The 21,856-nt window shown below is 37.7% G+C and overlaps 1 protein-coding gene across 8 annotated transcripts in view; it reads right to left on the reverse strand.

The window, feature by feature from the left end:
- Positions 1–21,856, reverse strand: part of STIMATE (STIM activating enhancer) — a 39,838-nt gene that overhangs the window by 10,952 nt on the left and 7,030 nt on the right. For all 8 annotated transcript variants that reach the window (XR_012589302.1, XR_012589301.1, XR_012589300.1 and 5 more), the window contains exons 2-4: positions 11,243–11,291; positions 9,366–9,461; positions 5,599–5,720 (exon numbers count right to left, since the gene is read on the reverse strand). Coding sequence is in view for 3 of the 8 variants with exons in the window: in XM_074602481.1 (XP_074458582.1) it covers positions 5,599–5,720; positions 9,366–9,461; positions 11,243–11,291 (267 nt within the window). In the remaining 5 variants the exon portion in view is untranslated. The remainder of the gene's footprint in view (positions 1–5,598; positions 5,721–9,365; positions 9,462–11,242; positions 11,292–21,856) is intronic.

The raw sequence follows: 21,856 nt of genomic DNA on the forward strand, positions 1-21,856 counted from the left end.
ATCACATTTCAGTTTCAATCTGAAAGGGTTTGAAATTCTGCTGCACCCCATTGTGGCAGGGCGAAAACTTGAGTGCTTTAAGTTATCTGACAGGACAGAATGAAGACCACAAATATTTGAACACAAAATCTTACGTAGAGTACTACAGTCTATGAAAGCAAGGAAAAAAAAAAAAGAAAAAAGGGGAAACAGGACTGGTATGCCTAAGAAGCTTTGTAGCTGAGGTTAAAGCAAAAGGAAGCTTTGGAGGACGGCGTTAGCTCTTTAGTCTTCACAATTGTCTTCTGCAACTTCTTCAAAGGCAGCTTAAAACTTTCAGCCTGGAGATGAATAATGGGCCATGGAAATTCAGATGCCTTTACGTATTTGTAATGCATAATGGATAGTTGCTACTTCCTTTTCTGGAACATTTCTGAAAGGCTTTCAGTATTAATACTTGGTAATAGCCTTGAGACTTACTGTTTGCTACTTAAATGCCACGAAGAGAAACTGATAAATCAGGCTGGAGCCCAAACCAAAGAGAACTTCCTAGACTAGTTTTTACAGTAAGAGCTCGTGATCAACACTCAATAGTCCAAGAGGAAAATGGTTAAAATGCTCAAGTTTTACAATTATATGCTACAGTTTATGGCTTCTGTTGCAAAAAAAAAAAAAAAGTTAAAAAATTTGAAAGGGGAAACACCAGCAATTTGAAGTTGAGCAACCACGATTCTTCTGAAGATACAAGGCCTGAATTAAATTAGAAATTAATTGCTAAAATTTAATTCTCGATACTACACACTTTTGTTAGCATTCTCTACCTTTCTTCATTAACTAGCAAATATGAAAAAAAATAAAGAAAACCTCTGAAGAAAGACTTACCATTGCAACTTTACCAGTTTATTCTGAGCTCTTTTCAAATCTGTATTTAATTCCTAAAAGCAAAGACAGCTATAGCAATTTTGCATCTATTCCAATTCTGCCATGTGAGATTTTGTATATCCAAAATTTGTGAAACTCTGTATTAAGAACATTGTGTGCTATTCACCAATGAACATTTTGTTCCGTGATGGTTTTGGTGGGGAGGGGTGCTGGTTTTTTAGCGCATGACTGAAATTAGAAGTTGTGTATTTTAAATTCTACGTGAGGATTTTTGCGTACCCTACTGCATCTACAAAATTATTTCTCAGCTGTAATTACATGCAGGGAGAACAGGGATGTGACGCTGTCTGCTTTGAATTTACCAAGTCTTTTGACAGTCTCCCAATAGCATCCTTGTAGAAAAGCTGAGGAGAGATAGACATAGACTGGATGGGTGAACATACAATTCTGACAAAAAAGAAAAAAGCTTTCACAATGCGAGTGGTAAAGCACTGGAGCAGGTTTATTCAAAGAGTTCTTAAATCTCAAACTACCGATAAATTAAAAACTGGACTGGATCACCCTCCCTGAACAACCCACGTTAGCTTTGAAGTTAACCCTGCTTTGAGCAAGAGGGTGGATTATATGACCTCTGGAGATCCTTTCCAACCATTTTTTTTCCTTGAATTTTATAACCTATGCAATTCAAGGGGAAAAGGTAGAAGTTAATAACATCCCCACATCCAGCGGGCGTTCCCAAGAATATTTGGGACATTTGTAAGTTCAAAGAATCAGTACACAAACTCAAATTAGAACTTTACAGTTAATGTTGAAGCCATAAAGCTCTAATTTCATTTCTAATGCCTGACAGTCTCTCTTGAATTCTGATTTTATACCTGTCATGTATAAATTACATGTCTAGAATAAACTAGCAATTCAGTAGAAATCTTGTTACGGCATGAAAAGCACATTAAGACTGAAATTGAAAAATTTTGAATCCTCAATGACAACTGTACCAGCATTTTTTGAAAATGCTGGCAATGAAAAACTAGTCTATACTACTGTACACTACTGTCATCAACCACTTTGTAGAAGCACATTTATAGACAGCTCCTGAACAAAATACCTGTGATTCCTCTATCCTGTAACTCCCCCTCTGTTCTTCGCATCCTGAGAAAATTTACGAAAATGCCAACTCACATAACTACTCCAAAATACATTTTAAAAACTGTTAAAGTAAGTGCTATCTACCATATACGCCTGTAAGTTGCTCTGCAAGTTGCAAACAAAGAGCTAGAGGGAAAAGATGCATCAAATATAATTTCTAAGCTTTGCCATCTGAGAAGCAAAGACAAGCAAAGAGAGCGCAGCACGATGTAGGTGCCAAGAGAGTTCATTGTCACCAAGAGGGATTTAGTCACCTGTTTTCTACTCACAGCAGCTAGAGTAGCCTAAGACAAGAAGGGAAGGAGAACGCGGGAACATTCTTTTTGGTACAGATCATGACTGCTTTCTCCTCTTTACATACTCAAATATACTAACTGATTCTGCACTTCTATTAAAATCCAGCTGCTGATGTAATGAATCTGCAAATACAAACCTGGAAATGTGAAGACAAATTTAATAAACTTAAAAATTCTGACATAAAAAAGCCCTTGAGGGAGTGTCATGTTTGTTCGTAAATCAGTGTGCAGTGCTGTTATGCTGTACGAAGAGCAATCATTTACGAATGCTGATATTTTGGTATCCATTCTTTCCTTGAGGCATTTATGCTCAAAAACTATCCTCCATATAAAGAAGAGGCTTTTAAAACCAGCAGGACACTGCTATTTTTGTGACAGCTTCAAGTAATGAATCACCAGGGATCAAGTAATAGAGCTAAGAAGGGAAATGAGCTCACAGTGAGAATTAACTTGAGACAAATGATTATTTGGGCTCTAGAAACACAAACAACATCGCTCAATCACAAGAAGAGACTTGGTTTGGGTTTTTTTTGGGGGGGTGGGGCAGGGGGGAAGGGAGAGGGGGGCTCTTGTTTGTTTTCCCACACTTGCAAACAAACTGAAATCACACTGATCTCAAAACTGAGGACTTGACTTTACTCCTTCAGATATAATACCACAAGTCTCTGATACCTTCCAACGAGCAGACACCTCACCACCCATGTATGCTAAACACCCACATTTAACTTCAAAATACTAAGTCTAAACACACTTGCAACCCCTTAGGACTGTATTTTAGTCCCCTCTTCTACCCTACTTAATTATTTTAATAAATCTTATGAAAAGTAAGACAGGAGTTTTCTTAGGGCCAAAGTGAAAAATTTTAACTGAAATGGTAATATGAGGGTTTTCAGCAACAACAGTCATACTTAACAGAAGAGGGCAGCAAACAATCCAATGCAACTTGTCCTTTTCAGACAGATTTCTTACATGGGGTCTAACCTCACTGCACGGCCATTACTAATAACCTTCCATCTGCTCTCTAGTTCTCTCTATCCCAGAAGCCTCTCATGATTAACAGAAACACAGATTTACACTATGCTTTTTAATAGTCCTTACGATAGCTCGATTAAAAATCCAACACGCTAAGGTCAAGATATCACATTAATGAAGATACAGAAAAGTTAGCCACTAATAAAATGATTTGATACTGGAAAGAACAAATAAAGGGGACTTCACTATAATTTCATACATTGCTTATATACACACGCAGAGAAGAAATACTTGATAAACAATTTTAGGCATTTCAGATCTCCTAACTCAAAACGACAGTAATGGATCAGTCGCAGACCACCTCCACAGCATAACACAAGTAACAAGCTCATGTGTTGATTTTAAGAGCTTAGTTACTGCAGTCACAGATGTCTCATAACTAACTAAAATAAAAACAGGTTCAGTTTGGAAGTCAATAAGACAAAGACAAGTTTCAGGAGAGCGAATATACTGCCCACATCTTTCCATCCACACAGACCACTTATCATTAGAAGGACATTAAAATGGCAGATGACACAAGAAAAACCAGAATGCTCTTAGAAATAAAAGAAATAAATTCTAGTATTTGACATGATTACAAGTACCTACCTGTAATTGTAATAGATGCACCAATTTTTTTTTTTTTTTTGCTGAGTGGAAAGCCGATTTTATGCAGGCTGAAAGCTGTTCAAACATCTTTAAATGGCTTCAAGCCAAGCCAACAATCAGAAAAAGGGACTTTGGGCAATAGGTCTCAAAGCTCAGTCAGAAGGCACAGCTCAGCCACGCCTCAGCTCTTTCCTTGCCCTTTTCCCTTCCCTGGGCATTGGCGCTTACCTAATCCCTTAGAGACCCAAGTCTGGGGACTGATCTGGAGAACTATTTACTTTCCTACATATGGTGAATTTTCTGATGGTTTAGCACTCTGAAACAGGTCCCTGAAGAGTCAGATGTGGACCAGTCCAAGGAAAAGAGTGGAAATATTGGACTGTGGCATGTGGGAAAAAAAAGCAGATAAACAGGACTGTGGCAGTGCCAATTTAAACAGCTAAAATGGTCATAATCTGTACCCTAAAAGATACGCATTAAATCTACATAAATCTAAAAACATGCCCTAATGGTATAGGCAGTTATTTCTCCTGAGATAGATGCTTGTCATCATCTCTATTTTAAACTTCTGACATTAAAGCATATAGCAATTAATGCTATTTGATTTAACTGTAAACTTCCCAAGCTTTTAAAGTACTTCACCTTGGCAAGGCCTTTATTTATTTATTCTTACTTCCGTCAGCCACTTAGAATCATTAAAAACAAAGAAACTTGCAAAACCAAAAAAACCTACTAATGATAATTATGAAACTGCTATGAAAGCTTTTACTTTGTTAGGCAAACATTATTTTAACTTTTTTTTTTTCCCAAACCATAGGTTTTGTTTGTTTGTTTTTCTCTATGATAAAGAGCCATAGCTCTCTTCTAAGGCAACCTCTCCCCACATTCCTATCTCAAGGAGCTTCAAATGCAATTTTTAGCATCCACACAGAACTTCTATTCCCAAGCAGCCAGACTAAGCAATCTGAAGATAAAAGGTTGCACAGAATTAAATGTTGTTGTTATGTATGCTACTCAAATGAATCCGCACATCCACAATTTTTGCACATCAGTGGACTTCTGCAGCTAACGTAAGATAAAAACCTACAACTTCAAGTAAAAGTGATTTCACTAGTCTATCCCTCAGCCTGTACAGAAGACACACACATTTTTCATCAATGATACAAGCCCTACTTGCAGGAGTTTGAGTGATTGTTACTTGAGGACAAGCACAGGCCGCCTTGCCATTCTCTTCACTGAAAGTATGTGGTTGTTTAAAGAGGGCTGGCAGAACTCTTAGCCCGTATCTTCAGACAACGGCATGTGGTGCAGTGAAAGCTTTAATAGGAAATGACCTTCCAGCTATCGTTTATTTAAAAGTGTTTCAGAGTAAATTTATCATGCTGTTATTTTTTCCATGAGATTAGCCAATATCATAATTTGTTCAATCACTCCTAAAAAATAAATACTCAGGCAGTTGTTCCAAACTCACTAAATGCTTAGAGACTCGTTGAACTTTCTAGCACAGAAGGTGCATGCTGAGATAGAGAACTTAACAGAAGCCTCGTGACAAGTGAAATATTAAAATGACCACTATAATCATTGTATAAGGATCTGAAGATGAGTTAACCACGAGCTGAAGTATTCTGAGCTCCTATTCTGAAAATCATTTCAGTGCAAGAACGGAAACATTTACCATATTCACCAAAGCGAAGGGATTCCCACTGCTGCCATTCCACAATGCTGCTGACTGCACGTATACCGATGTAGATTAACAGCATTCCTAATGTGGCATCTAACAAGAAGTTGATAAGGTACCTGAAAGGAAAAACGCAAGAGAGAACAAGGAGCAAGGGTCCATTTTCTGCAAGTTCAGTGTATTTTAACACCACAATTGATAAAAGATCAGTATGTATGCTGAGAAGCCAGAGTATCGAGAATAATCATTTATCCACTTCTGTAATTACATAGTTACCCTAAAATTTAAATAGTTTTAAAACAGTCTTAATATTTTGTTTCTGTCCTTAATGTTAAGCTCCAACTTCTGTTTTCATGAACTCTGGTGTGTGCATATGCATACTCTTATATAAACTCCAATATTCATTTTACTCCTTTAAATTAAAACGAGATTTCCTTTTCACGGTTGCTCAATTCATTCTGCATGGAAAAAGTATATTTGTATAAAACCAAAGGAATAAATGGAAAAAGGAATAAAAAGGGAAGTTATCTTAAAGACACCTCAAGGAATTTGAAGGTAAAAAACACAACCTAAAACACTCTCATTCCCAGGGGGAAAGACAGCATAACTAGACAGTTTTTCTTGCTCAAGGGAGCCCCCTCGTAGCCTCAACAAGGAGGGATGAGCAGTGGAACTCCACACCTAGAGACTACAGTCACTATCTAGGCCAAATTTCAACTTCATTAGCGTTAGCAAAAGCAGCAATTTACTTTCTTGCACTTTAGTTCTTGTCCAATAAACATTTGAAATAATCAGGAACAAGCCTTCACAGAAAAAACCCACCAAATGAAACCACCCCTCAATGGACACACAACTGCTGCACTGCTAATTTCATTGTTTCAAGAAGAGCTTCTGGGATCTTACCTATTCTTCAAGAAACTAGAGATTACTGTGGGTTTCAAATTAATTCTTAGGTTCATTAAATGGTGCCACTGAAATTCAGAGCACTTTGTAAGTCAGTTTGGTTTATTTACCATTACTGATTTTAGCTGAACAGCAGCTGAAAACGAGCCAGCTATTTTACACATAGTAAATCCCTGTTACTGAGATTCTGACTTGGTAACTCAAATACTTAAGGTAAACTCTAGAGTTTATAGGAACTTATCTGCAGGGATAAAAATAGCAAACCAGAGACCTGTGAGCGTCTGCTGACTGCAGTGACAAATCCATGTGGACAAAATAGTATCGGGAAGAGGAAAGCAAAGATAGAACATGCGGCATTCAAAACAGTAAAGGAAGAGTTGTTCTGACCCTCAAAATCCTATTTAAGAGCAGCTCAAAAATAAAAATGAAGTGGGCATGCCTTGCTTCAGCAAAGACTTACCCATAAACTTTCTAAAAAAAAAAAATAGTTATTTTCTAATAGTTGTGTGTCAAATCAGAGTTTTAATGAATTTTGTATTAGACAAACATTAAAATCAAGGTTTAGTATTTGGCAGAGGAAACTTGGCAATTACAAGTCTACACAAGTCATTTTAAGGCCACAAGGGGCTGCTGTAAGTCTACAGGAGGAAGGCAGCCATCAGGAGCAGGGAGAAGAGATGTGCCAACACCTATTTCACATCGAATTACAGCCGACGGCGCAGGCCAAGTATGCCCAATATTCCCAAGCACATTAGGCTCACTACATGTTGGAAACAAGCTCGCCCCATGCTGCGCTGCTGTGACCCCGCTCACGTGTAACTGCTGCTCCGGCACAAACACCACAAGTTGCTGCCCCGTCAGATCAATGCATTCGACTGAGAATTCAGCGAGTATAAGGCTGGGGTTCACACAAGCTTCCCCCTGTACCACACACAGACAGCTGAGTACCCTGCTCTACAGAAGAATGCTGTTTGCTTTTTCTATTTAAAATTCTTCAAACAACAACCTATCAAGGTGTTTGCTTTGATATTATCACACACCTGCCTGAATTACAGCACTACACTCCCAAACTAACAAATGACAACTTTCAATTGTAGCTCTTTCCAAGCTTTGAACCACAATGTTTGCTAAAACTACATTTTCAGGTTTTGTTCTGAAAATAACCCACAAACTACAAAACAGGAAAGAACAGAAAACTATCCATGTTTGAATTTGCTGAGTAAAATTAGTATTAAAGTCACAGACAGAAACGTTGCTTTTGCTCACAAATTTTGACCCACTTGCACACTTAAGATACATTTTTCCCAAGAAAGGCCAAGCGGCTTCAGCTGATACAACAGGCTGTTTTTTTCTGCTAACAAGGAGGACCTGCACCCTTATCTGAAAAATAATACAGCTCCACATTGTAATTTTTGTTATCCTGGGAACAGCAAATAACAGTTCTCTACCTCACCCTCTTACTTGTTTTGTGTCATGTTACGCTTACATGAAAAGTGGTATTTAAAAATAGTTATGTAGACTATATTAAAACACGCTAGCAAACCTTTTATTTTGAAAACTCAGTACACAGCACAAAGTTATTTTTAATTTTAAAATACTGTAAATAAGTTAGTGAGCTTGAGCTTTAAACACTGACAATTTTACACACGCTTTGTTTATCTTATGCAAATATGTACTTTAATATATAAAAATGGTATGAAAGCAATTTGCACCTGCCAGTTTTTCAATCTATCAGGAAATTCTTACATCAGAGTAAGCAAGGAAAATCCTACAGTGACGCCTGGTATTATTGAAACTGTCATAATTACAACCTAAACTTTACAGTTAGTGGGGTAAAATAAATGCATTTTCCCTACCAAAACGCTTTGTGGTGGGAAGAGAAAAGCAGTATTTTATTTGCACAGTTATAGCACGTAGGAACAAAAAAGAAACCGAGGAGGAACAAGGGAAATAAAACAGGCTTGTGAAGCAACACAAGCATATTCCTTGAGCTGCGTAGCTCCTTTGTTTACCAAAGGACAACAGTGAGCAGATGCCATTGAAGGAACTAGATTGGTTTTAAAGGGCAAATTACTAGGCTTTTAAAAGTAATTTCACAGCTTCTATTACCAAGAATGTGTAAGCTTCTTTAAGCATGAGCTCTATCAAGAACAAACCCAAATAATTATCATTTGCTTCAGGAGCTCCTGTGAAGAGCCTGACACGGTCTTAGTCATAAAATCTTCAAGTTTAATATACTACAGTGAAATGCTTATCTACTTAGTCACACTGCTCCAAGCGTGACATTGCAAAATTAATTTTTGTACTAACTGCCTGGGTACCTAGCAAGATTTCCTGCTTTTAACAAAATGAAACTAATACTGCAGTAGCTAACGTAGGTTTCAGAAGAAAATACAAGCATGAATGATTTTCGCTAAATATCCCTGAAAGCAACCTGACTTTATAGTAAAGCCTTGCTGCAGTGAACAGTACAGTCTGAGGTCAGCGTACACAACTTTACACTCATTTCCTGTGGTCCCCAGCACCTCCTTCAGTAAACAGTCGCACATTACAATGTGCAACCTCAGTCCTCATTCATTAACTGGAGAGGAAGCAGTAGTAAGAGTTTACCCTCATTCTAAAAATATCTATATACAGCCCAGAAAAAGCTTTTCCAGGTCCTGCCAGCCATGAACTAAAAGAGCAGAACTCTGATCCTTGATAAACTAAGCTTAAACCATGGGTTTTCAAAAATAATTGATTTTTACCATGAAAATGGGTTTCTTGGCTCTGTCTTGCATTATCGTCCACATACACCACCAAAATCAACTGCAGAACGACCATAAAGACTGAAAATTTCAATTCTGAAATTGAACACTCACAGTGAACAAGGGTCTTCTTCTGTAAGGTCTGATAAATAGACATTTGCAAAGTGGATGAACAACATCCCTATGGCTTGCTTGGAAGTATCTAAAAACCTGTAGAGAGTAAGAACAGCTTTTAAGACACACAAAACTGTTTAGAAGACAGTCAGACATTGCAAATTTATTTTAATTAAAATTCCAACTCAATTGCTATTTTTTTCTTCAAATGAGAACACAAGAATGAAAAAGTGTCATGGTATTTAGCTTATTTAACAGTGTTCCATTTTAAATGCTGCCCCTTTTTTTCCTTGAATATTGTTAACAATAAACCAAATCATACTAACTTGAAACCTTACCACTGTAAATTTAAAGTCTAGGGATATCCTCTTGGTATCATATGCATTATCCAAGAGCTAATCCTCACTAAACCTTGCTAAGTCTTTAATAACCTCCTGTAAACAACGAGTATCCCAGCCTTGCTAGATATTTCAGTCCTTTTATGTTTATGCCTTTTTAGCAAGTATATGGCACCGACAAAAATAAAATCCTCATCATGTGCTTATTGGTGAACAATTTAATAGCTGGCTAATGATTCCCTTATCTGTAGTATTTTGCTAAAAAGCCAACATATTTTTCACCTGAAAGCATCAAGTTGTCCTGCTGAATTTTATCTAAAGCTTAGACCACACTGCAAAAGAACTGCAACCTTGAAAGCATTATCTCCAAAGCAGATGACAGAATTAGAGAGAAAATAGTTTGCTACTTAAAGGGAAAATATCAAAACCCCACTTAGGGACTGATTCACTATAGACTCCGGCCCTTACAATTCTTTTGTCATCATCCTTTGCACAAAACCAAAGCTTCCAACAGATGTTTTATTAAACATTAAATATAGGAATTGCGTCAAAAGCATTCTGTAGGCAAGACTGTGTTCAGACCAACACCCATTTTGCCTGTTGTTTCCATGTCTAAAAAGACCCAAACACCCCAAGAGATCCAAACATCTTATGCCTGAATTTATCTCCCCTCCCTAACAATTTTGTCTTAAACTTTATTCTCTTGCATTCATTGCACGACATAGAATGCCCAGTGTTGGTGATGAGGCAGGAAGCCAGTGAGTTTCTTATCTATTCAGTACACTAGACTATAAATAACGATACTCAAGTCCCAGAACAAGATTCTTTGCTTAAAAATTGAATGCTAGCACTGCACTACTTAGAATTTCAGGCTGAGGTAGACTAGTACACAAAGATTTTGTATTTCGTGTTCCAATAAAATAAAGGTCAGGATTAGTTATGAAAAGCAGCATTGTATGAGATTTTAAACCACCCAAGTCTTCAACAACCGGTATGACAGCTTAACATTTACACCAGTCTCAAAACTAATACAGGTTATGTTGGCATTGCTACAATCCAACAACTTTTAAAAAGTAATAAAAGCAAATATAATTCTTACACTTTGTATTCTTTTATGGCTTATGTATTTATATCTTTTACCATACTGTTTTCCATCTTATATGTAGCAGGATAGCTATGGAACATGGAATTTTGTTTATGGCCAGCTGAGAGCTTCTTGTAAGCTTCTGTAAGTTTGTAGATGTTCAGATGCACCTTAGGGCAACTGTAAGCTTCCAGCTTCAGGAGGAAGCACAACTTGAAGCTTTATGTCTAAATGCACATCTTTCTTTGTAGAGATTCCTGTAAGATTTTAGTAAGAAAGAACCATCGGGGAAACGCTCAGGAGATAACTTTGCATTGACTCATGTATTCTGGTAACCTTTTTTGTTTCTGATGCTCAGCCACCAATTTTTTGTCACCACTTTTTTGTATCACCATATGCAAATAATCATTCCTTCACATGCAAGAAAAAAAAGAACAAAGTATTTAAGAACATACCATATCCTCCAGGGACGTCTTTCATGCTTTGGTTCTCTGAAGCGTTTTACTACAAAAAAAAAAATAAAATTGAAGACAATCAGCAACTCCCAAACCAAGAAAAATATAGAAAAGTGAAAGCAAATCCTCTTGCAGAGATGTTACATTCTTTGATAAATTAGATCTTACACAACTGCATTTCACTTTATCAATCTCTAAGGATAAATTTTTAAAGAAACTAGCTCCCTTCCATCACCTTCAAGTTCCTACAGATCCATCGTCTGACTGCCAATATATCTCACATGAAAAAATAATCTATTACCGACCACCATTTCATTGGGCTTAGCTTTTATGACCGCCCATCCAGAAAATTTAATTTCCGATAGTAAAGCTGGTATTAGAAAAAGACATTTCTTTTGCTCACTGGAGACCAAAAGTCAAATTGGAAAGTATTCTCACAATATAGGGGCAATCTATAATATTAGAAATAAATCAAGTGAATTAGTAACAGGATAAATACATTCTCTGAAAAAGTCTATTTTTTTTTATGGATGACAAATTAGACTTTTGCAGGCAAACTGAATTGCAAAAGGGAAGCAGGACAGGTTTTTTTAGTCAGGTAGTCCCTTCACAAAAAGGTTGATACTTGTTAACATATTAAAACAACCCCAAAATCCAGTATACAAATTAACACCAACTATACAAAGGCAGAAAAATAGATAGATTTGACAGTTTCAATCTTGATACAGCTTATAAAACAAATTGTTCGTGTACTGGATAGAAAGCTCCTTGCACACCCCCAAAGGAACACAAGGGCAATGGCAGGGGAGCCTGAATCATACCCTGCCCAGCTACTCCCAGGTCCATCCCAGGAGCCGTCCCCACAAGCCCAGAGGAACAGCAGCCTAAAGGCAGATGGGGGAACACAAACGACGGACTCAGAAGAAGGAATGGCTGTCCCAGGAGAGCCTCAGCCCCACCAGCCAGGGGAGACCTCCATGCCAGGGAGCCAGCTCTGGAACACCTTTGGGAGGGAAGTGGTCAGTGCATCAGGGTACGGGGCAGGTATGGGATGCAGGGAAAGAGTGTTTTGGATTTGCCCAAGGCTTACTGTGGCTTATTTAGGGGGGGAACCAAAGGCAGGGAAAAGGAAGGATCTAGATGACTCATGGAGGAACAAGTGTGGGAAAACAGAGGCATAAGGGGATAAAAACAATTGCGCATACATAAACAGTGGCTGGTCCATACACTTGGTACTGTCTGATCTACAGTTTGTCCTATCTTCTTAGGAAATTCCATTTCTAACTCTTTCCAGGCAAGAAAACCTTTTTTCCTACTGGGAGCACACATTCAGCCCTGCCACGGGTGGGGAGCCAGGACAGGGAACCACGGCAGCCTTATCTCTGCCGGACCTGGCCTAATGCCTTAACGCAGAATTATTTTCTGTTACGGCTGCAAGACACTAATTCCTTATATATTCCAAAGACAGACCAAAGATAACAGGGTAAAGGAAAACCTTTTCACTAAGGATGTGTTTTACTTCCTCCCTTCTGTCTGAAGTTCAGGGTCATTCACCAGTTCCTTCAACATAACTCTTGAAAAATAATTATTTAGGTTCTTATTTCAGAAATCTCCACTTCAAAAAAAAAGAAAAAGTTAGGCCCTGATTTGTCTCCTCCCCTTCAACTTGCAGAGATTCTGTCTTAAAAGGCACAAACCATAACAGGTATAGGTCAGGCAAAACATCGATAAGTATTTTAACCTGCTGTTCCAGGTATTAGCGATGAATTTACGTTTCAAATAAAATGCTGTATATAAGTTCTGCTTACCTAGCCTACAAGCCTTTAGAAGACATTTTGGTTTATGAAGCAATCACAACTTTTTCACAAGGAAGGCAATTTTCTCCAAAGCCAACCATCCTCAAACAATACAGCATTAATATAATTACCCAAATGCTTTAAAATAAATAAATACAAATTCATCTCCAGCATGGAGGGGCAGCATTTGCAGGGAGCACCAAGCTAACAACTTGCCATTTTACTGTCTGCCCTGTTACTCCTTCTGACAGCAGAGAGAGAAACCATGTTTCATCCCCATGTAATACAACCATTAGAAATTTAAAAGCGACAAGAGGAAAAAAACCATACATTTACACCAAAGATAAAGTTGTAATAGCAACATTTGCCAGCAGTTTCCTCTGTGAACAGCATGCCATAAATATAAAACTTCTGTTAAAAATGAGCAACACCCAGCTAAGTTAACCAGTTTGCTGTTTATGACAAGTCGTCCCCAGTTACACTATGCATTACTTTAATTACTGTCACTTTTGCACAACAACAGGAAGCCGCAAAGCATCACAAAATAAATGCAAGAAACAGAAGTTTCAACTTACTGTGGAATTTGTGCAAGATGTTTTTCTGCAGACAAAATAGAAATTAAACTGGTAAGATGTGCATAGTTCGCAGGGGAGGAGGGGGAATTCCAAGTTTAGGCTTTTGTCCATTATTACTATGAAGAAGTTGTATAAGCCTGTGGACTCATTTCTTTCTCTATTCACAAAAAATTGCTTTGGAAGAAGATATTCAAAACCAATGCAACTAACACCATTTCAAATTTTATCCATACTGAGAAAAAGACTTCAGAAGGTCTGTGTTTCTCTGGCCTGTTCCAAAAATGTAACATTTAATTTGAGTTAACATTAAACAGGAGAGTTAACTTTGAAAGCCTCTACAGATGTCTTTTGGGAATGTATTAAATGGCTGATCACACCACAAATTTCTACCCCCCAAATGAAACGAGACAATCTGTTTAAATGCTTGAGGAGTTGCTTGCTACCTGATGACTCTGTACCTGTACACACGAAAGCCCACTAGATCCATATGAAACAGGGCTGTTTTCTCAGCTTAGTTTCTTGCAGCTCTGTGTCTGGGAACATCAGGTATTTCTGAAGTATGCAGCTATCGCCAGGTATTTTCCTACATACCCCTGGTGCAGTATCTGGGTTATGCTGCCTACCCACCACAACATATTATCACATTGGAGTGGTTCAAGTTGAGAGCAATTTAACTTCTCCCCCAGCAAGAAAGAGTCTTTTCTGTATGGCTGTAGAGAGCCGGGGTCCTCCCAGCAAGTAAACTGAGCAAATAAACAACAGGCTGTACAAAACCACACTGGTAAGCTCGGCATCCATAGCGTGTTTGCTAATAATAAATTAATTTTGCAACCAAAAACCAGCACATTTTTTCAAATAAAGATTCTGCAAATTTTTAAAGCATCTATCAAGTTGGGGATGGGAAAGCAATTCTTCCACTTGCCCTCCCCCAAAATACGTCACGCTTGTAGGCACTCTCAGCCCCACTCACAGTTTCTCTTGGCAGCCTGCGCGGCCTCAGTGTAAACTCGGAGACGTGCGGCGGTGCGTGTGTCAGCTGACAGATGGGCCTCAATCTGCCAGCTTCTCACTGCGAGGAGGTGGTACCACGCCATATGCTTCAATTCAGAGCCTTATACTCACACTAGCAAGAATTCACCATATTTAATATTAATTAACTAATAATGTTGAGAATTTCATGCTGAATTATAAACGAAGAAAGACGCACTCCTTGTTTATACATTCAACGCCAGAATTTTTCAGGAAAAGAAATAAAAGCACTTCTGCCAACAAGCATGTGAGCTGCCAGATGGACGGATAATAGATAAGCATAGAAGACAGAGTATCGCTAATGCAAAATTCAAGTTCATTAAACTGTCTTCACATTTCATTGAAATTCTAGGAATAATTAATGCCAGAGTACTGTGGAAGGGTTTCTAATAGTTACTTTAACACAGGAGTTTAGCAATCAGTATTCCAGAAAACTAAAGACTAATAGGGAAGAATAAAGGCCATATATAAGAACAGAGACAAGAAATAAAGTAAAACCTCTCTGAAGTGTCAATATGAAAAGCAACACTTGAGTCTGTACTTGGAATTCAGCCTTTTCTTCTCTCCCTCCTTCACCCTCCCAGAAAGTCCCCCAGGAAATATTTTGCTGCTGTGAAGTAACTTCAAAATGCAGTTCAGAACTCCAAGTTTCTGGATGGCTGCTCTTGTACCAGCTCAAAATAGGCCCAACTCAAACATCTGAAGCGTTTCTATGTATCATATATTATTACATTTCTCAGACACACCTTCTGGCAGTTCACAATAAGAATCCTTCTGATCCAAATAAAGATCTAAGAAGATCTATCTAGCTCATTAATTTAAAATTCAAAAAAAGGAAAATAAGCTAAAGAATATTCAACATGTTTGATGTCCTCTGCAGCTGTACTACAATAACGCTGCTCTTCTGAAGAGAGAACTGGGAATTTCACCTGTATTTCCAGTGCTTCTCAAAACTTTTTCAAAAACAGGTCAAAGACAAAGCATGTGACAAAATGTTTCATCTCATAAGCCTCCTACGCTTTCTGTCCTCCTTTCTGTCATCAGACCTCAGCAAAGTGACAGCTGAGGTAGCCAAACAGAAGAAGAAAACCGGAAGGAGGAAAGGTTAGCGAGGATAAGATCACATTCGCACATCACACACAAAAACCTGCTCATGTGCAAGGGTAGTTTTCGTGAGGGCAGAATCAGACCCTTCTCGCAGGTGCACAGCCAACAGGCACAAGGAAAAGGCCACAAGTTGCAGCCAGGGAAATTCCAGCATAGATAGAAGAATAAAATTTCCCACGAGAGCAATTAAACTCTGCAAGAAGTTGCTCAGAGAGGATGCAGTGACTTCAGTCTCATAGACCTTGAAAATGCACCTGGATGATGCCTGGAGCAAGGGGACATCGGCTGGCCCTGCTCTGAGCAGCAGGTGGGAACGGGTGACAGCTGGGGTCCCTTCCAACAAAAATTGGTCTGCAAGTCTAAAAATCATCCTTTGGTGATATGATGCTTAAAAGCTCCAAGATTTGAGCCAATTACCAAAGGACCAAAACATAGCTAACTAAAATCCATACACACACGTATATACGTATGCACAGAGTGTAACAGTGAGAAATGTGCTGCAGTTTGAGGTTCTGCACAGTGTTACACTACGAAAGCGCTGAATCTTCTCCAGCAGGTTGGCTTTGCTGGGCTTCCTGAATAACGTGTCGCAACCAGACAGATCCTCCAACACAGCCCTCATAGTGCAAGACTGATGTGATTTGAAGGATTACTTTGATTAACTCACATCGTTTCCAACATTCAAGACAAGTATTAAAGTTTCTGGTAGAACACTGTTTTACTAACTACGTATGGAGTAACAGATGAAGACTTAAACCAACCATTAGTATACATACTTGGAATCTGATGCAGAATTTCACATGGCTACTCTCAGACAACTATTTTCAGAACATTTGGTTATCAGGAGAACATATGCATCATGAATGTGGTCCTGCAATTTCTAACCCTGCAAAATCAACTACGTATGCAGGCCAGATTTCCATTTTTTAAAATTCTATTTGGGAATATTGTCAAAAACACTGTTCTGCTTGCTAACATCAGTGCTTTTCCCACAACACTGAAAACTGTGTCTGTTAGGAATATGTACATGCACGCTAATAATTCCTGAAAATTCACACCACCACGGAATGACAACTGTTGGTGAATTTTATGTTACCTGTGATCTTTCTCATACGTTTGCATTTACCTCTCTTTCCCATTAAGCAAAGCTTTTAAGAGGGTTGTCTTGCAGTTTCACTTTATCCCCCCATTATTTTCTTGGTAGCAGCAAAGAGGGAATAAGAAATTACAGATTTTCCCAAAGTAGATTTTTTCTTTCTTAAAGTAGCTTTGCAAGAAACACACCTAATGAAAATGGGCTAAAATGATGCCTTACAGAAAGGGATGCAAGTGTATAAGCTACATATCACTTGATTGCCAAAAGCTTTTGTGACACTTACGAGCTCAGCATCTCCCTGTATTCATAGTTTTAAAAAATAATAATAGGAACACAGCACGCGTGAGGTATGTTTGTTTTAAAGACAGATAATAAACAGAAGATTCACTGCGTTCTTGGTAATTCAATTTTTGCCCTACTGCAATTCTTCCTTCTCTTCCTATGCCCCATTAACTACAACTGAGATGTTCAATTACAGGATACCCTGAAAACCCACTGCTTATTTCCCTACATAAGAACCTCAAAATTCTTCACTATATTTTTGTTTAATGACCTAGACTTGTCAGCACTCTTGGACACCAATTATACTACATCAGAAATTATACCGGACTAGAGCAAACAGGAACATCCAGTGATATAGCTGTACTGGAGAAAGATACCAGGAACCACGATTTCTTCATGATGAAAAAAGTTATGGAATAACTCACTGAAAGGAAAATTTTCCAGTCCATGTTAAAGACTGACATACTATATGAAGTGCATGAGCTCAACAGCTTTGCTCCCCTGCAAAAAGAATTTTTAAAACTTCCGTAAGACAGAAAACAGTATTAGCCATACAAGTATCTAACCTCATTTCTTAATTCCATTGTGTCCTTGGCCTCAGAGATACGTGTGTAATCAGGAACTTGTCCGTTAAGGATGGTCACCCAGACAGAAACTTATAGAAACACTGGACACACATTTTAATGAGACAGCTAGTTAGTTATTCAGGGACATCGTAAGACTAATGATTCAGTGTCTGGACAGCCATGTAGTACCTGCAAAACTGCAGATCTTTTCCCAGTCTCTTCGCTCCAATGGCAGCAGTTAGAATAACTGGTTACAGTTTTTAGGCAACAAAAACTTTGTGAGAGTTAAACAGGTCTGACTGGTACGCTTGTTACAGCAGAGATCAAGGGACTTTGTTTTACTGCAAAGTTAAACGAGCAAGTGCCGAGCATCAGCCAAGCCCAGCTATTTCATGACCGGGGCTCTTTTGTCTCAACACAGATGACATAAGAAGATGGAAAACGATGTGTCAACACTGGATTTCACATAATTTATAAAATGGGCAGCAGTGCTTGCTGGATAAACACTGCAGAATTACAGTTACTGGAAGCTACCTAAAAACATTTACTTCCCACCTGCTTCCACATCCAGCTAAAAGCCTATCTGTAAATTTTGTCCTTACAAAGGTTTTGTGATAGCTAAGGCAACAGCTGTCACAAACTGAAGCTCCCCTTCACAGTGCAGGGGAGGAGAGGACAAACAGTTTCCGGAAAAAGAAAAAAAACAAAACCAAAAAAACAAACACAAAAAAGCTGCTACCTGAGCTTTGGAGTATACAGACTAAGTTACTTCTTTAGGAAGGACAGCCAAACGCATTACCTGGGGTCAGTGAGCTTTTTATTCCTAAAATGTACATATTCTAAGCTCAAAAAAAATTCCAAATGCTTAGCTTGTAAAGACTGGCTGGGGGACACACAAATAAGTCATATTACCTGTTGCATACAACTCAGCCTAAGACAGTTTCACCAAGGCTGATCTCATGCATCCTGGTAGCACATGACAGTGTGGTTCTGACAGAACCATTAACTTGGCTGTCAATAAAGGAAACAAATGTGTCTTAGTAGAGCATGCAGTCCAGACACACCACATCAATAGCCACTGTCATCAAGCTTTTTCCCTTTTTTTTTTTAAAGGTAAAGCTTACTTTTAAAATTGCTAAACTAACCTAGCAGACAAAGAATTAGACACAAGTTCTACCTCTCAATTGCTAACCTATTTGCTCTCTCCCCAGAGAGAGCAGCACTTTAGAAGTCACAAAATAAATCTAATACACACTACGTAAACAAAAGTATTCAGCCCTTTACTTCCTGAAAGACATGCCAACGCTATAGCAATACTAAAAATAAAGAGTTGGAAGTAATTGCTTTGAGAACTCCAAGGTAAACAGCACAAGTAGCTTAGGAAATATTTATCCAAATATTAAATTTATAAGACAAGATTTAGTCTTGGAGACAGGCAATTGTTATCTTTGCATTTAGCATACATAGCACTGTTCGGTCAAGGTGTGCTCTATTTGAAAGGTCACAATAAATCAGTTTCACAGCACTTTCAGAGACAGAAGCATATGCTATTGTTTCCTTAACAGGTATGAGATAAAGTAAAGCAAATCTAAGCCTCCAGGACTAAAAGTGTGTGTAAGATTGACTTTAGAAGTTTAATATACAGCCCTCTTGCAAATGCTTTTACACTTGGAACCAGGTGTTATTAAACAACTATCAACCAAACTAACAAAAGGTAGGCTGCTAGAGAAACAGACAGCCCATTCCTACCATGTGATATATACACCTAGTGAGAGCTGAAAAATACAGTCTGATGCATTCAAGTGGACTTTTTTTTCTAGTAAAAATAAGAACCATTTGTGAAACATTAATTATTTAGTACAAAACAAGCAGAATCAATCCATATTAATGTGCACTAAGCAGCAATTTACGATTCACAACACCATTTTCACATACAGCATTCACAAGATCACTCAATAATACATGAAGCTTTCCCAACATTATTAGTATGACAACAGATATCAATGAACTTTAAGTCGTTCACGACGGTTGTTTTAAACCAGCTCTTGGGAACTGACAGAACTGCCAAAGCACAGCTACGAACTCACTCATCATTCATTAAAATATTCATTAAGCCACTAACTGTAGCAGTTTTAAAAGCAAACCCAAAATATAAGTTCAGATAAACCCAAAAAGAACAGAAAAGGAAAACTTTATTTCCATTTGTAGAAAATGATAAACAGCAAATATATTAAATCAAGAAGGCCAAAGGCAGATGTACACTGTATGTTTAGAGTCCATTTAAATTCTGAATAGCTTTTCTTACCAGATTCATTCTTTCTAGGCTGCTGAAACTATTGAAGCATTGAATTGCAAGCAAGATAACATCAACTGCTTTAAAAAGAACAAAAGATACACAGTCTATTTTCATACATTCTCTTTACACACGATCAAATATCATGAAAGGAGAGTCATCAGCTAATTATGCAGACTTCTTTGATATAATGTGTCTAACAACTAGGTATTTCCTGCATAAATTAAATTTCTGAAATCAAGATGGAAACATGTAATAATTTCCATGTGCATGAGCATTCTTCTCAATGATAAAGGTGCTACCTCTTAACGTTTGCTTAAGTTTCATAAAAGCATCACAACATCAAAACTTAATACCAGCGCTAAAAACATAGTGCTATGAGAAAGCTCAAGTTTTTAAGATCAGATGGAGGAGGGTGGTTTCTTTTCCCCTCCTGTTTAATTGCAAAGCTCCTTAGACTGTTTCATCTTCTAACATTACAATTACCTTGCAATGAAGGCATTAAAACTCAAGGCATATAAACTAATATATGCTGCTAGTCACATCATCAGGCTCCAAACAAGAAAGGTGTGCTGGGAGAAGTTGCAGAGTAGGTGGTATTTTAAAGCACAAGATTAAGAGCAATTATTCTAAAAAGTAATTAAAATTGTACAGCATAACATCTTCAAAAAAAGCCCGTTTTCATCCTCAACATTCATTACACATGACAACGTATGTACAAGGTTATGACAACAAATATATATAAAATGCGTGATTCAGGGTCAGGGGTAGAAAACAGGTCTTCAGTATCCTGAACAACGTGTGAACAAGTTTAATTATTTCTGATTAAACCTAAAACCTCATCCCTATACCACACCACCTGCAAAGGCAGTCTCATGCAAGCTCCAAGTTTATATTCAGTCTGCCAGTGAGATTTAACTTGCTAAGTTTTGTCGGGAACACGTTTTGCTATGATCAAGAAATCTTTGAGAATGCAAAGCATATCCTATCAGCAGGCATGAGAAAGCAGACCTGATTTTTCATTTCATCGACAAAATCCACACAGATAAGACCTTGTTAAATACCAATTTAAGAATGCAAACTTCATTAACCATGAAATTAATATCACTGCAGAACACAAAAAATGCGCACTGTGTATTTGTACAAATCAGCTCCTTACAAATTTAATTATAAAAGACTAGTCAAGAACACATTCATTATGCAGTTCACAGTTAAACAACAGTCTAGCTAACTGTCCAGAAGTTAGTTCTAATTAAACACAGCTTCAGAGTTTCTGGATAATTTATCATTTTAATAGTTTCCAAATGTCAACATAACTTATCCTTTTTCCTAAACATTTCATAATGTGAATGACATGCGTAATTATACTTAGAACAATCTTATTATCTGGAGCACAATTATATCCAGCAATCAGCTGAGTAATAAGAAAATGTAATACATCCTGAGCCAACAAGACAAAGAGGGGCATCAGACAACTGTTAATGAAAAGTGCAACTTACTTGCAGATTACAGATTATTTGTCTAAACTGATACCTTGTTTGTTGTTTTTTTTCCTTAACTTTAATTGGCATAGCATTTCAAGAATTACATTAGTAATTCTGCATTTAGTGATGCTAAAATATTAATGACCTGACATGATCAGGATATTAAGTCACCCAATGAAGTGCTACTACAATCTATATCCAACAAAGAATCAGACATCTTGAAAGCAGTTTTAATCAAAAAACCTAAGGAAATGTAGTTTAAACAGGACTAAACATTATGAAAACATGTTTCTCCTATGGTCAGTAAATGCACAAATACATACTTAATTATGCTACAAAACAAGACTGGTCTTCTGTTTTCAAACTAGGAAATAATTCCAAAATTG

Source organism: Larus michahellis, chromosome 10 (genome assembly GCF_964199755.1).
Source record: "Larus michahellis chromosome 10, bLarMic1.1, whole genome shotgun sequence".
In the NCBI taxonomy this organism is placed as follows: domain Eukaryota; kingdom Metazoa; phylum Chordata; class Aves; order Charadriiformes; family Laridae; genus Larus; species Larus michahellis.